This window comes from Helianthus annuus, chromosome 10, assembly GCF_002127325.2.
Source record: "Helianthus annuus cultivar XRQ/B chromosome 10, HanXRQr2.0-SUNRISE, whole genome shotgun sequence".
NCBI classification, from domain to species: domain Eukaryota; kingdom Viridiplantae; phylum Streptophyta; class Magnoliopsida; order Asterales; family Asteraceae; genus Helianthus; species Helianthus annuus.
Genome location: NC_035442.2, coordinates 33,656,668 through 33,671,805, shown reverse-complemented (window position 1 = coordinate 33,671,805; position 15,138 = coordinate 33,656,668). Strand labels below are relative to the sequence as shown.

Genomic DNA, 15,138 nt, shown 5'->3' with positions numbered 1-15,138 from the left:
ACTTTCACTTTCAGAATATCAATTTCTGTCTGATCAGCTTCAATTTTCTTTAGCAAAGACTTATTCTCAGTTTCAACTTTCTTGACACGCATTTCAAGTATCTTTTCACGATCAATCAACCTTTTATTTTCAATCAATACTTCTTCAACCTTCTTTTCTACATTCTTTACTTGAACATCACTTACAAAGTTGAAATCACCAATTTCTTCAAGAGTAATACCCTCCGGCATATTTGGAAACGATTTGTAACTAGAAGAACCCGGTGTAGTTTGGATAGGTGATTGTGTGAGTGGTGGTGTTTGGAAGATCTGCTGTGAAGTAAGAACAGGTTGTTCTTGAATAGGTGTTTCGTGTGGTGGTGACACATGTAGTGGAGATTGATGTAGTGGTGATAGATGTAATGGTGAAAGATGTGGTGGAGGTGATGATGGTGGTGTAGGTTGTTTTGGTGGAGATTTAGGTGGAGATGGTTCAGGTGGTGGTGATGGTGGTTGACTAGATTTTGCTTTTGGGGTACGTTTAGGTAACCTCAAAATCAATTTCTTCCTTGCTGCTCTTGGAGAAACTACACTCTTTTTAGCACTTGCCTTCTTCCTACCACCAGATGGAGGCGTTTGAGATTCTGTCACATGTTCAGGAGATGGAACATACACATCATCATCTTTCTCCTCTCTCCTCTTTCTTTTAAGCTGCTTTTCTTTTGCAATTTCAGCTTGAATTCTCTTCATACGCTCTGTTTCATCAACTTCAGATTCAGAACTAGAAGAACTCTTATCTTAATCAACACCAACTCCTTCATCAGCTACCTTATCTGCTTCTAAGTCATAATCAATGTTTTTCAACACGTCATCAATATCAGATTCCTGATTTCCTTCAACATTCGTCACTGGTTGTTCTTCATCTGGTTCATCAACCAGTAAAGTCTCCACACTCTTCTTTTGACGTTTCTTTGGTTGTGATGAAGATCCCTCCTCAGCTTGACCTTATGGAGTTGATTTTCTACTTTTCTTCTTTTTCTCCTCTTTCACAAACCATTTATTCCTTGTATCTTTGAAACTTTCAAGAATTTTTAACTCATCAGCATAACCTGCTTCTTTCATCTCTTCCTCATTCCTCCAGTTCTGATGATTGACTGGATCTGGATCTTGATAGTTTTTGTCTTTAATGAAACCAAAAAATTCAACTTTTGTCTTTGGCTCTGGATGTTTTGGATGATATCTACCAAACTGCTTCAAAGACTTATTATCCATATGATACTGCACCAACAAATCATTCAGTTCGTCTCTTTCCAATTCAGGATATGCATGGTCTAAAATCATCTGCACAAATCTGGGAAAAACCCAAGTCTTGCTCTTTGAAGTGATATTTTCAACCATGTAATGAAACACAATGTGTGAAAAATTGTACTTTTTGTTCAACACAAGAGCAACCACCATATTCATTTGATAATCGCGCATAGCATCATAACCTCCCTTCCTGTGACTGAGAGCACTCACCACTGAATGGATAAGAAATTTGTAAAGCCTTGGAAAATACGCTTTCAAATAGTTTGCTTTGTTTAGTGGACCATTGTAGCCCAACCTCAACATGCATCCCTTCACCATCCTTTCCGGAAACTTCGTAGGAGAATTCTCTTCATCTGGAAAGTTAATCACTTCACGCACAAGCTGTTCAGTGATAATGATCGGTTTTTCTTTGCCATTTATGCTCACAACTGAATTAATTGTCTTGTTTGCCTCATCATATGTTGCATTCTCCCAAAAACGTTTAATATGAGATCTGAATACCAAGTTTTGGTTCGTCAATGCTTTCTGAATTGGCAATCTTTCCATAAACTCAAGAATTTCTGTGAAACCAGCCATCTTTGGAATTTCTTTATCATAAACACAACATGTGTTGTGTAATGGATCAAACAGCACATTTGAAGCCTAAAAACACCAACACACAAACAAATCAAACACTTAGAATAATTTTCAACACAAACCTCATTCAAATGAAATTACACATCAAATGAAATCACACTTTTAAGCGGAATTACATCACAACCTGATTGATATTTTGATGCGAAATTACCTTTTGACACGAAATTACCAATTGAAACGGAATAACATATACAAACGGAATCAAGTTTCAAGTGGAATCAGGTTTCAAGCGAAATCAGGTTTCAAGCGGAATCAGTTTTCAAGCGGAATAGCATCTTAATTTCGTTTGAAACCCTCTGTTATTTCGTTTGAAAACTGACACAATCAAAACCCTGATTTTTCAAGCTTAGATGATGAAATTAATCATCTTGGTTTGTTCTTTAGTGAATTCCGAGCATATTTGTTCGTTTTATGTTTAATTTTAACCACAGAAACTCCCTAGATCTAAGTCCAAACTTCAGATCTGCCGACTTCAAAACAGAAACAGTTGATCAACATCAAATTGAACCCCTAACCTAGATCTATATCAAATTCCGAGTACAAGGGTGTGTAAATCGGTCATTTTTATTCTTAATCAAACCCTAGATCTACGTTTTTGAGTCTGTTCATCGCCGACACATAAATCTGGTACAAATAATCACAATTTCTCACCTTTCCCATGATCTAAGATGTGCAAACCAAACTTAGATCAAATATCAAACAGCAATCGGGCAGTATGACGGCTAGAAATCGATGAAATAGGGATTTCGTTTGAAATCGCCTTGAACGAGACACTTGAAACGGAATCAGATGAATAGTGCGTTCAAACGGAATTACACCCCTATTTATAGACGGGGTAATTCCGCATGGAATGAGCACTGATGTGTTTCAGGCGGAATTACTTTTAAACGGAAATCCCGGTTCAAGCGGAATTACGTGTTTCAAACGGAATTACCACTTCATGTGGAAACACACTTCAAACGGAATTATGATTTCAAACGAAATTAATCATTTCAAACGAAATTAATTTCAATTTTTTTCCATTTTTTTAACTTTTTGAGAATTTACCGACACACCCAGTTAACCAAGTCCAAGCTAATGACCTTGGTCAACTGTTTAGCCTGCCAAGTTCAAGTTAATGACCTTGACTGGCCAATTTACGAAGATGCTGATTTCTGAAACAATTTAAAGTTCAATTGAATGAACTTTTGAACTTTCAAGCAATTACCAATCACTTTTCAAGCTTCTGCTTACCCAACCCTCATGATCCAGACATATTCAGCACATAAGACTTTGATCATCTGATTCCCAACGTCCGTTGTCGAAAATAAGATGAAATGCAAATCTTTTTGGATTTCTGATTATGATAAGCAAGAAACTGTACACAAAATATTTTTGTGAGCGTGTTAGGGGATCATATCAGCTTCCGACAAGATACGAGTACCGTTAAGCTTTTATTTCATACACAACATTAAACAATTTGCTTTGATTGTCGATATACTGATCCTCTTAAATTTTCACACAAAGTTCAATTTATTCGGGATACGGATTTAGTGTTTTAAGATCTTGACTTTTACGCGTGTACCACCTCAGAATATACTCCCGTATCCAGATCACTATATTCAGTCTTGCAGGTGAATGTACACTAATGATATCTGTAATGAGGTGAATGCGAGACCGTAAGAGCTCAGGTCAGAACTTCCGTTCAGCAAAGAGATAACGGCTCGACTTTCGGTGGGTTCCCTTTAGGGAATCTTTTTTACAACAGCACATGATTAGCATTTTGCAATGTTTCATCATTTTTATGTCGAGGGGGGGGGGCTTTACGAATAAAGCATGTGCAGAGTATTATACGAGGACTAGGCTATTGCTTCCGCAAAATCAGAAGTCCTGGTATAATACCCCAGATATCATCACATACAAATACCTAGTATGTCAGAAATAGGACCTTTCAAACGAGATTTCAGGGGTTACCTATATATCCTGGAGATGTTCCCCACGTAAAAGCAAATTATTATTTTTGTTTATATCCCAAACAAATCTACTAAATGTGCAAAAACCTATCGACACATCATTTGCAAGACTGTTTAACACATTTTTACAATACAATTCTTTAGCGTACTGTATCTGTCTAGCTGATGTACTATCATTTCCCCTTTTTACACAAACTCTTTTTCAGTTTTTCAATGTTTTTGGATTTTTCAGATTTTCTAATGTTTTTGAATTTTGAAATTTTATCATGTTTTTGTATTTTTCAGATTTCCTAATGTTTTTGAATTTTGAAATTTTATCATGTTTTTGTATTTTTCTGCAAACTTTCTCCCCCTAAAAATAAAGACACATTTTTGTGTTTTTGTTTTTATCGAAAGCAAAAAATAAACTGTACAAAAACTTGAAAATATGACGCGGATCACATCAGATCGCCGCCCTCCTCGGCTTCACATTCAACAACCCTCCCAGAAAGAAAAATTTTTCATCCCATTTAATTTCAAAAGATAGTTAAATCTCTTTTTGTCAAACGGTTTGGTGTAAAAATCAGCCCTCTGTTCATCGGTGTGTATATGTTCTATCCGAATCAATTTCTTCTCGTGACAATCACGGATGAAATGATGTCGGATTTCTATATGCTTTGTTTTAGAATGGTGAACCGGGTTTTTCGTTATGTTAATCGCTGCTTCATTGTCCACAAATATGGGCGTGTCCAAGAACTGCAAACCAAAGTCTCGCATCTACTGTTGGATCCAAAGGATCTGAGAACAACAGCTTGAGGCCTAAACGTATTCAGCCTCGCAAGTAGAGAGCGCTACTGAGGTTTGTTTCTTGCACTGCCAAGTGACTAATCGAGTTCTGAAGAACTGACAGCCTGTAGTGGTGGACTTAGCATTTTGCTTGCAGCTACCAAAGTCCGAATCAGCATAACCTGTGAGAGAGAAGTCACCCGATCTAGGATACCACAAGCCGATGCTTGGGCAGCCTTTCAAATACCGTAAAATACGTTTCACTATTGTCAGGTGTGACTGCTTTGGGCTTGACTGATAACGGGCACATAAACACGTCGGATACATGATGTCTGGGCGAGAAGCATTAAGATACATCAAGGATCCAATTATCGACCGATACAACGTCTCTTCCACCTTTTCTCCACTCTCATTTGGGCAAATCCCGTGATTCTGAGCTAGAGGGGTTGATGCTGGACTAGATTGAGCTATGTTGAACTTCTCCAGAACATCGTTCACGTATTTAGTTTGATGAATGAAGATTCCTTTGGGCATCTGCTCCACCTGCAGCCCTAGGAAGAACTTCATCTCCCCCATCGAACTCATCTCGAACTTCTTCTTCATAACATTCTCAAAATCTTTACATAAATCGTCATTTGTCGAACCAAAAATGATGTCGTCGACATAAATCTGCACGATCAATAGATGCCCTGCAACCTCTTTGGTAAACAACGTACTATCAACTGTCCCTCTGTTGAACCCGTTGTCCAGCAGGTATTGGGAAAGCGTCTCATACCAGGCTCTCGGGGCCTGGTGTAAACCGTAAAGCGCTTTATCTAGAATATACACCTTGTTTTTGTTTACTGGATCAGTGAACCCCAGCGGTTGTCCAACGTACACTTCTTCCTTGATCTTGCCATATAGGAATGCAGACTTGACATCTAGTTGGTATACTTTGAATCCTTTCCAGGACGCGAATGCCAGGAAGATTCTTATCGCCTCGAGTCTAGCAACCGGTGCATACACTTCCGTGAAGTCAATGCCTTCCTGGTGATTGAAACCCTGTACAACCAATCGTGCTTTATTCCTTACGATCACTCCTCTATCATCCCTCTTACATTTAAAAACCCACTTTGTCTTTATTAACTTCTGATTTTCAGGAAGGTCTACCAGTTTCCATACTCCCAGCTTCGAACTGCTGCAGCTCCTCCTGTATAGCGTTCACCCAGCTCTCTTCAGTTAAAGCTTCCTTATACGTTCTGGGTTCAATCTGCGAGATAAAACACTTACGTGAGAATTCCTCCTGTAAAGGAGCAACAGATGTATAAAAACAAGTAAGTGCTCTGTTGATCTGATCCTTCGTCTTTACTCCGCTCTGAAGATCACCAATTATCTGCTCTGAAGGATGATAAGACAATGTTCTTGGCATTGCAGTGTCAGGCACATTAACTTCCGATTGCAAGTTCGTAATGTCTTGATCACCAGTGTGATCCTCAGCTTCTGTCGTTGCAACATCGGGTTCCTCGTCAAAAGTCGGACCGGATTCCGATTCTGAGTCGTCAGAATTATCAAATGTTGGAGCTGGTTCTTCTGGGTCTTCATGTGTCATTCCACTTGGACCGGCCTCGTGATCATTAGTACCCACGTCGGGTTGAGAAACTACCAACGGTCTTGGTACCTGATCTTGTGAACTAGATTGTTGATGTTAGTATAACAGTACGAGTTCCTCGATACTTGGCTCAGTCGGAAGTTGGAAAGACTCCCAGAGTTTGTCATAATCGAACACGAATCTTTGTCCGGGAAGTTGCGACAGAGCTGTTTGCTTCTGACAATCTACATGCTGAACTTGAATTACCTTCCCCAGGCACGGAACGAACACTCTCTTCAGTGGGCTCGCGTAACCTACAAAGAAACCCTCATTAGATTTAGCACCAAACTTGCCATCAGGATCTATAAAGGTACATGGAGATCCAAACGCTTCTAAAAACTTCAAATTCGGCTTATATCGATGAAGAAGTTCAAAACACATTTTCTTGTATTTCTTCACTGTGAGGACTCTATTCAGTGTATAACACGCTGATGCAACCGCTTCATTCCAGAAAAATATTGGCAACTTGGAATCGGCAAGCATTGTTCGAGCTGTTTCAATCAAGGTGCGATTCTTTCTTTCAGCTACACCGTTCTGTTGTGGAGTGTATGGTGCACTAAATTCATGAAGAATCCCTTTCTCGTTACAAAACTCGAGCATTCGATTATTCTTGAACTCTATTCCATTATCGCTTCTCATTCTCCTGATCGGCAGCTTATACAGCGTTTCCATCTTCTTGAATAGGATCATCAGTGATTCGAACGTTTGGTCTTTCCTTTCCATGCATACCACCCATGAAAACCTTGTGAAGTCATCAGTAAACACAAGACAGTATAAGTCTCCACTGATACTTTTCACATTAACCGACCCAAAGAGATCTATATGGAGTCTCTCGAGCGGTACTCTGATTGAATTCAGCAATTTCTGCGGGTGTGACTTCTTTGTCTGCTTTCCTTTCTTGCATGCTACACAATCATCATTTAAATGAAAACTTTTAAGATTCACTCCTTCAACTAAATCATTGTGTACAAGAAAGTTCATTTTTCTAACATGAATGTGGCCCATCTTTCGATGCCACATTATCGACTCTTTTTCGGTTCCCTGTGTTTTTGTCACAAAACACTGTTTTTTATGATCGGTTGTTGTTGCGACGCTCATATCGAGTACATACAAGTCATTTTCTCGGGGAGTTCGCATCAACACCATCTCCTCAGGAATTTTGAAACCAGGTTTTATGATTAGACATTCATTTTTAGTAAAGTGTACTATAAAAGATTTGTCACAAATCTGTGAGATACTCAGCATATTGTTTTCAAGTTCGATTATATAGTTCACTTTATCAAACGTAACGACTTCATTAGTTAGAGTCCCCTGACCAACTATCCTGCCACCCTGATTCCCAGCAAATCCCACATATCCTCCGTTGATAGATTTGACGTCATTGAGCAATGCTAGCATTCCGGTCATGTCCTTGAAGCTCCGCTGTCCATGATCCACTTCGAGATTATTGACCTCGGAAGCTCCTGCACACTTTGAAGAAATTCATCCAAACAATGAGGGCCATGATTTCTTTACAGTTGAAACACTACTAAACACTATATCACATGTCACATCAACTTCCGGAATGTTAAAAATGACATTTAGAACATCAGTTTTGACTTTTGGTTTTAAATCTTCCTTCTTAATCGGTGGAAACTCTTCAAGTAGTTTATCAAGTTCAAATTTAAGTTTATCCACATCATTTTCAAAGACTTTTGGTTTAGTTTTCAAAACATTTTCCATCTTCTTAACCTCAACTGACTGTTTTGATTTTTCCACCCATGATTGGCTTTCAAAAATTTTCATCTTCGGGTAAATCTTTGAAGTCTTATGAGTTTTCGAAGATTCGCCATTCTCAAAGGTTGATTTCGGCTCTTCTTCGGACTTCAAGGATTCTCCTCTTTTCAAGATTCGAACGGGGGAAACCATGGGTTTTTTACCCTTGTTATCAGTTGGAGTTTTAAGTCTTGGTTTTTTCAAAACAGGGTTTTCAATTCTTTTCATGCATTGTTTGGCCATGTGACCAATTTCACTGCAGCAATAACAAATTCTTTTGTCATATTCGACAAAAGTTGATTTGTATGACTCATCTCTCAATTTCTTCGTTGCATTGAAATCATCAATGGCTTTTTGACTGAAAATATACTCTTTTTCCTCAACAGTACTCTTACCAGCAACAAACATCTCTTCTAACCTTTCCTTTGGTTTAACCTCATTTTTTGCCATCTTCTTTTCAAAACCAACACCTTTCTTTTTCAAGTTGTTACCCTGTCTTTTGTTCTGACCATGATTACCCACCGACCCTTTCTTTCCAGAGTTGTTAGGTTGTTGAGTTACAAAAGACTTTTTAGGTTTTGAAAAAAATGTGTTGTTGTTCACTTCTGAAATGTCAATCTCGACCAATTTAAACACCTTTTCAACATTCTCAATTCTTGTATTTTGAAGCGGATACTCAAAATCAGAATAAAGTTTGTCAGTTCCGCTCATTGTGTAAACCACAATGATCGAATCATCATTCACGACTTTGTCTGATTTTGGTATATACCTGTCTAAGAAGTTACCATCTTCTTCAGAATCAGAAATGGAGTTCTCAAAATGTGTTTTCACAATCTCAAACTCTGAGTTATCACTCTCTTCGTCTAACACTTGGTCAACAATGGTCTTGATCACCTGTGACTCATTGTCAGTGTCAGATAGAGAGAATGTAACATCAATACTCTCAGGCAATTCATTCTCAATGGTTCTCAGTTTGAGGTTCAAAGCAGCTTCCACCCCATCTGGATACTTCTGAGAATAATGATTCCACATTGGGGGTGGAACACTGTTAAAGACAAGTGTTGCATCTGATTGTTTTGGGACAATCTGATCAATCACATAAGAAGATGCAACATAACTCATCAACTTTTTATCAATTCTTTCATTCTCAATTTTTGTTAAATCTAATTCCTTTTCCAATGAAGCAATCGTGTCCAAATGAAAGTTGATTTCTTTTTGTTTATCAAAAACTATTGATTTTAACAATCTTGTGGCTTTATCGTTTTCAAGACTCTCATTTTGAATCATTTTGATAGATCTAGCTAACTGTCATAAGCTTCTTTTACTTCACTTAGATCAAATTTAATCTCATCAGTGTATTGTTTCAGTTCCTGAAACTTTTTGTCTTTATCAAGACATTCCATGCAAGGTTTTGAACAGTTTTTGCATGAAGTTTCAGAAATTGAATCAATCTTTTCAACAATCTTTTCCTCTTGATCAATATTAACATCCTGTTTACCGACACCATCAGACTCTGACTCAGACACTCCTTCGATTTTGACCTCCTCACTTTCAGATTTTCCGTCAGACTCCTTTTGACCTGACTCTGTTTTGACCGACACACTTTCAACTGACTCAGTATCAACAGACTCTGGTTTTACAGATTCTATGTCTACCTCTTTTAGTTTACCCATTAAGGCTTTGTCAACAATCTCTTTCAGTGTTTCTTCAGTCATTTCTTTGGAGACATCAATTATCTCTTCAACCGGAGCTTTCTCAACATCATACTGTGGGCAGAATCCTGTTGTTGGCTGACTGAAAAATCCTGCAAAAGAATCAAACACATTAGAAGGCATAATTGATTTTAAAGAACTAGCTAAAACCTCCTATTCGGATTGATAATAGTAGACTTCTGCAGCAACTTCTTCGAGATCAACCAAACTTTCTTCAGACACATCTTCACTAACAACCTCTGTTCAACAACACACTCAGGTTCCTCCACAATCTCAACCATCATTGCTCTACCCTCACTGCCAGGGATATACTTATCCCAACTGAAACCTTCAGCTACCTTCTCATTATCTTGATTGACTATGAGAGCTTTTTCCGGCTTGTTTTCGATTTGAGGTCTTTGAACGACAGGTTGTTGATTTGTCTTGTGATAAATCGCCTGTCTATAGTAGTAGTTCGTGAAAGGAATTTGATGGTTGTTGACCTCTCTATTTGGACACTCCCGCTAAAAATGCCCCTTCTCTTTACACTTAAAGCACGTCACTTTGGACTTATCAAAACCAAGCTTTTGATCCGGTCCTGACAAACTGTTCCTACCCGTAATTTCCATAAACCTTTGGGCTCTTCTAACCAAGCTAGCCATTCCCCATTTAATGTCATTCAGCTCTAGCTCCTCTGGATCGATTTGATCGTAATCCTCGTTTGTCATGTCTGGATTACCGATCCTCCCAGCTACCAAACTCTCATATGAGTCAAGAATGGAAGCTAACAGTGCGATGTGTTGCTTTGCGGCTGCTTCTATAAACTCTTGTCCATTTTTGATGTTTACAACAATGTTACACTGTATCCCAGAAACATAACCCTGATTGTTCGAGCTTGATGAGCTTTGTGGAGACATTTGTTCTGAAGTCTTGGGATTCGGCTCATAACTTGCAAACGGTGAAGGCTTGTTGTTGCTTGATGTACTAGACGAAGCACCGGATGTTGAATCTGTACTGAACGCAGTTTGAATCTTCGGGCTTAGATTCGTTGTTGCCGGAGAACTGCCTTTGTAATATAGTGAAACATCATGTTGAACATTTGTAGAATTCATCTTTCTGATCTTCATCAGTTCAAGCTCATGTGCTTCGATCTTTTCAATGAATGAACTGAGGTTAAATCCAACATACTCTAAGTTGTTTTTCAACACTAAAAGATAAGTTCCCCATTCATCATATGGCAAGGCATCTGCCAGTTTATCCATGTCACACCCCCAAAATCCACCTGCGGAGTATCATCGCTTGGGAGCATGACTGACCAGGATCAAGCCACCAATCATATTGAACATGTAATTAATATCAAGTAAAATAAATGTTAACCAATCCTTCAATACGATAGGTGTTCAAAACATAATCATAGTTTCAAAGTGTAGCGGAAGCATAAGTATGAAAACCCAATGTGTAACATAAGCTCATATGTCTTAATGTTTTAACATGGCATCCACGATCCATGCTCCACAACGACCTGCTCCTCCCTGTGCAAGCTCCATATATCTAACGACCTGCAAGGCATGTAACAGAGGATCAACAACTAGTTGAGCGAGTTCACAGTTTATAGTTCAGTAATTGTAATAGTATAGTAAGCCTTGTATTCGTTCATTAAGTCATGTATCGTAATAGTTCGTATCGCGGCCCTTCAGGCATGTATGCGAAGATTAGGGAAAGTTCTCAAGTATTCTAGACTAGGTATGTTTGTATCGCGGCCACCCGACACTTGTGCGAAGTTTTAGTGTATAGTTCGCAGGCTTCCTAGGCATGTGTGCGAAGATTAGTCATATTATCGCAGCCAACCCTGGCATGTGTGCGAAGATCAGTCATATTATCGCAGCCAACCCCGGCATGTGTGCGAAGATCAGTTCTATAAGCATCACTAGTCTTGCAGTATCTTAACCAATCACCTTCCTCACCCGAGGATCATATCACTACGTTCCATTATCTAGAGAAGTACAAATGAATAAATCAATCCCATTCCCACCCTGGGAACCCCATGCCTTGACTGTGTGAACTCACCTTGGTTTGCTCGGTATGTTATTGCCTCTAGGGTTTATCAAACGTCTAAGTCCGTTACACACGACCTAGGATATGTTGCACATAATACGATGCGAGTGTTTGCATCAAATTATGGTTTGCGAGTGATTGGTAACCAAGCAACTATGTTTTGTGTGTTTATTGTGTACATGGTAATATCACATAGAATGTTCACACATGCGAAATCATACAATTGCATTCAATCTCATACAATCATATACATAGAATCATATGTCACGTAAGCAGTCAATCATATTCTCATAATTCATGCGTCGCGTCTCTGATTTCACGGTTTAATCTAACGTGGATGTTAATCCAATTGCCACTGTTAACATACTTAACATGTTACATCGCTAATAAGCTTAACAGGTTTAACAGAGTCGCGACTTCAATTAAATCATACACCTTAACAGATTTACATCACTAATCATACAGTTCACTAATCATACAGCTCATTGATCCACAGAATTCATTACACAACCTCGGACAGGGCCTTGCCCTTTGCAAAACTCGGACAAGTGTACGTGGGGGGGTTTCCCTTGTTCAAAAGTCGGACCAAATATCCCTAGCATGAACTCGGACCCTTATGTGCCATTAAAGTCGGATATAAAGTGTGGGGGGGGGGGGTTAAAACTCGGACTCAATGATATATATAAAAGAAGTTCGGACATCATCAACCATTTAAAAGTCGGATCAATGGTCCCCTTTAAAAAGTCGGACCAAGTAACTCATATAAGAACTCGGACATCATGCTTTTGTTTAGAAGTCGGACACATTTAGATGTCTTAATAAAAGTCGGACCTTGATACTCTCTTACAAGACTCGGACTAGTGTTCAGTTTAACAAACTCGGACACCCATCATCATTAAAGGTCGGACAAGATAAGGTGACACAAAGCTCGGACCCCCTAACTAGGGTTCAAAGTCGGGCAAAGGGCATCCATTAAAGAAACTCGGATTCAAGCTTCACAAAAAGTCAGACATTATTGTTTTTACAAAGAAGTTCGGACTAAAAGTCATAACCAAAACTCAGACAACTAATCAAACATGCGAATGTTCCTGTTCATTGAGATTGCATCAGTTACGTTCTTATTTTTCTACGATCCAGAAACCCTAATTCGTACATTACATGGCACCAATCAATTAAGCAAATATCATTATCATACGAGCAATTGATTTCACGACTAATCATCATCATAACACAATAATCAAGAATCAAATCAAAATCACAGAAGTATCATATGAGAGCTAGGGTTTTCATGAACACACAATCAAGAATTTATAATGATCAAACAATCAATTAGGTTTACAAGTATTACAATAATCGATAAACAATTACCTTGAATGATTCTAGTGAAAGAGGAATCAAAAGTGCGGAAATGTCTTGTGCCAATGATGATGATGGTGATGATTGCTAGAGAGAACCAAAGAAGTGAAAGTACGTGCTTGGATTTTAGTGTGGGGTTTAGTGAATGATTTAGGGTTAAGTATTACTAGGATTTCAATAATTGCCCTCTACATCCTCAAATATTAGCTTTTACACAAGTACACCATCTCACAACAATTTTACAGTTTCACCACCAAGTTTATGCATTTAACAAATTTATCACAATTAACACATAACCATGCACAATCACACAATACACTTCATTGTATCAAACGTATACAATTCCATAGCAATTAATTGTGCAAATAATCAACTAAATAATACAAGAACGTGCAATAAATGCGAAATAGGAATCTTGGAAATTCGAGTTGTCACATTATCCCCAACTTAAAAGAAATTTCGTCCCGAAATTTGGTACGCACTCACTGAGGAAGCTAGGTAAGCTGTATTGTTCACTGGTTTTCCTGGGGTGTCACATCATCCCCCCGTTGATTTGGAATTTCGTCCCGAAATTCCGCAGTAGGAGCTTCAGCCTCAGTAGTAGTTGCATTGGTTTCGAATAACTGGGGGTACTTTTCTGTCATCTGGTCTTCGCGTTCCCAGGTGTACTCTGGGCCACGTTTGGAGTTCCAACGAACTCGAACAAGAGGGATTCTCTTGCTTTTGAGGACCTTAACATCCCGGTCCGTGATTTCAACTGGCTCCTCGACGAACTGCAACCGCTCGTCGATAGTGAGTTCCTTAAAAGGAACTATGAGGGTCTCATCTGACAGACACTTCTTCAGATTCGACACGTGGAATACGTTGTGAACTGCACCGAGTTCAACTGGTAGGTTTAGTCTGTAGGCTACTTTGCCTATTCTTTCAGTGATTTCGAACGGTCCAACATACCGTGGATTGAGCTTGCCCCGTTTACCAAAACGAACCACACCCTTCCAGGGTGAGACTTTGAGTAGCACTCGATCCCCAACTTGGAACTCGAGTGGTTTTCTGCGTTTATCAGCATAGCTTTTCTGGTGATCACGAGCTGCCGCCATGCGTTGTCGTATCTGTGCTATTCGTTCAGTAGCGTCAACTACCATTTCTGGACCTGTAATCTGACTATCTCCCACCTCTGCCCAACAGAGAGGTGACCGGCATTTACGTCCGTACAATGCCTCGAATGGAGCGGCTTGTATGCTGGTGTGGTAACTGTTATTGTACGAAAACTCCACTAAAGGGAGGTGTTTTTCCCAGCTGTTGCCGAAATCAATAACACATGCCCGAAGCATGTTTTCCAGGGTTTGAATCGTGCGCTCAGACTGCCCATCCGTCTGAGGGTGATAGGCTGTACTCATGTCTAATCGAGAGCCAAAAGCTTTGTGCATTGCTTGCCATAGTTCTGAAGTGAATCGTGCATCCTGATCTGAAATAATTGAGGTTGGCACTCCGTGCCTTGAAACAACTTCTTTCAAGTAGACGTCTGCTAAGGTAGAGAACTTGTCTGTTTCTTTGATTGCCAGGAAATGAGCAGACTTGGTGAGTCGATCCACGATCACCCAAATAGTATCGTTCCCACGTTGAGATCTAGGTAGGCTTGTAACAAAATCCATGGAAATTTCCTCCCATTTCCACTGTGGTATCTTTGGTTGCTGAGGTAAGCCTGCTGGTTTCTGATACTCTGCCTTGACTCTTGCATAGGTCAAGCACTTGCTGACATAGGTAGCGATGTGGGCCTTCATGCTAGGCCACCAATACATAGTTCTAATATCGTGGTACATTTTATCCGAACCCGGATGTACCGAGTAGCGCGATTTGTGAGCTTCATCCATCACTAGCTCACGCAAGTCGCCATAAAGTGGGACCCAAATACGCCCTGTTACATAGTAGGCACCGTCTTCCTTCTGTTCTAATCGTTGCCTCGAGCCACGTAAGCTTCAGCCCTGACGTTTTCTGGTTTCAATGCTTCCACCTGA

At 39.4% G+C, this 15,138-nt stretch overlaps 1 protein-coding gene across 1 annotated transcript; it reads right to left on the bottom strand.

Moving 5' to 3' along the window:
* Positions 1 to 7,748: 7,748 nt before the first annotated feature.
* LOC110880937 lies at positions 7,749 to 9,308 on the bottom strand. The gene is made up of 2 exons (XM_022129357.1): positions 9,066 to 9,308; positions 7,749 to 8,915 (listed from the first exon to the last, which is right to left on the bottom strand). The coding sequence occupies exons 1-2, from the start codon at positions 9,306 to 9,308 to the stop codon at positions 7,749 to 7,751; spliced, it is 1,410 nt and encodes a 469-aa protein (XP_021985049.1).
* Between the last annotated feature and the right edge of the window lie 5,830 nt (positions 9,309 to 15,138).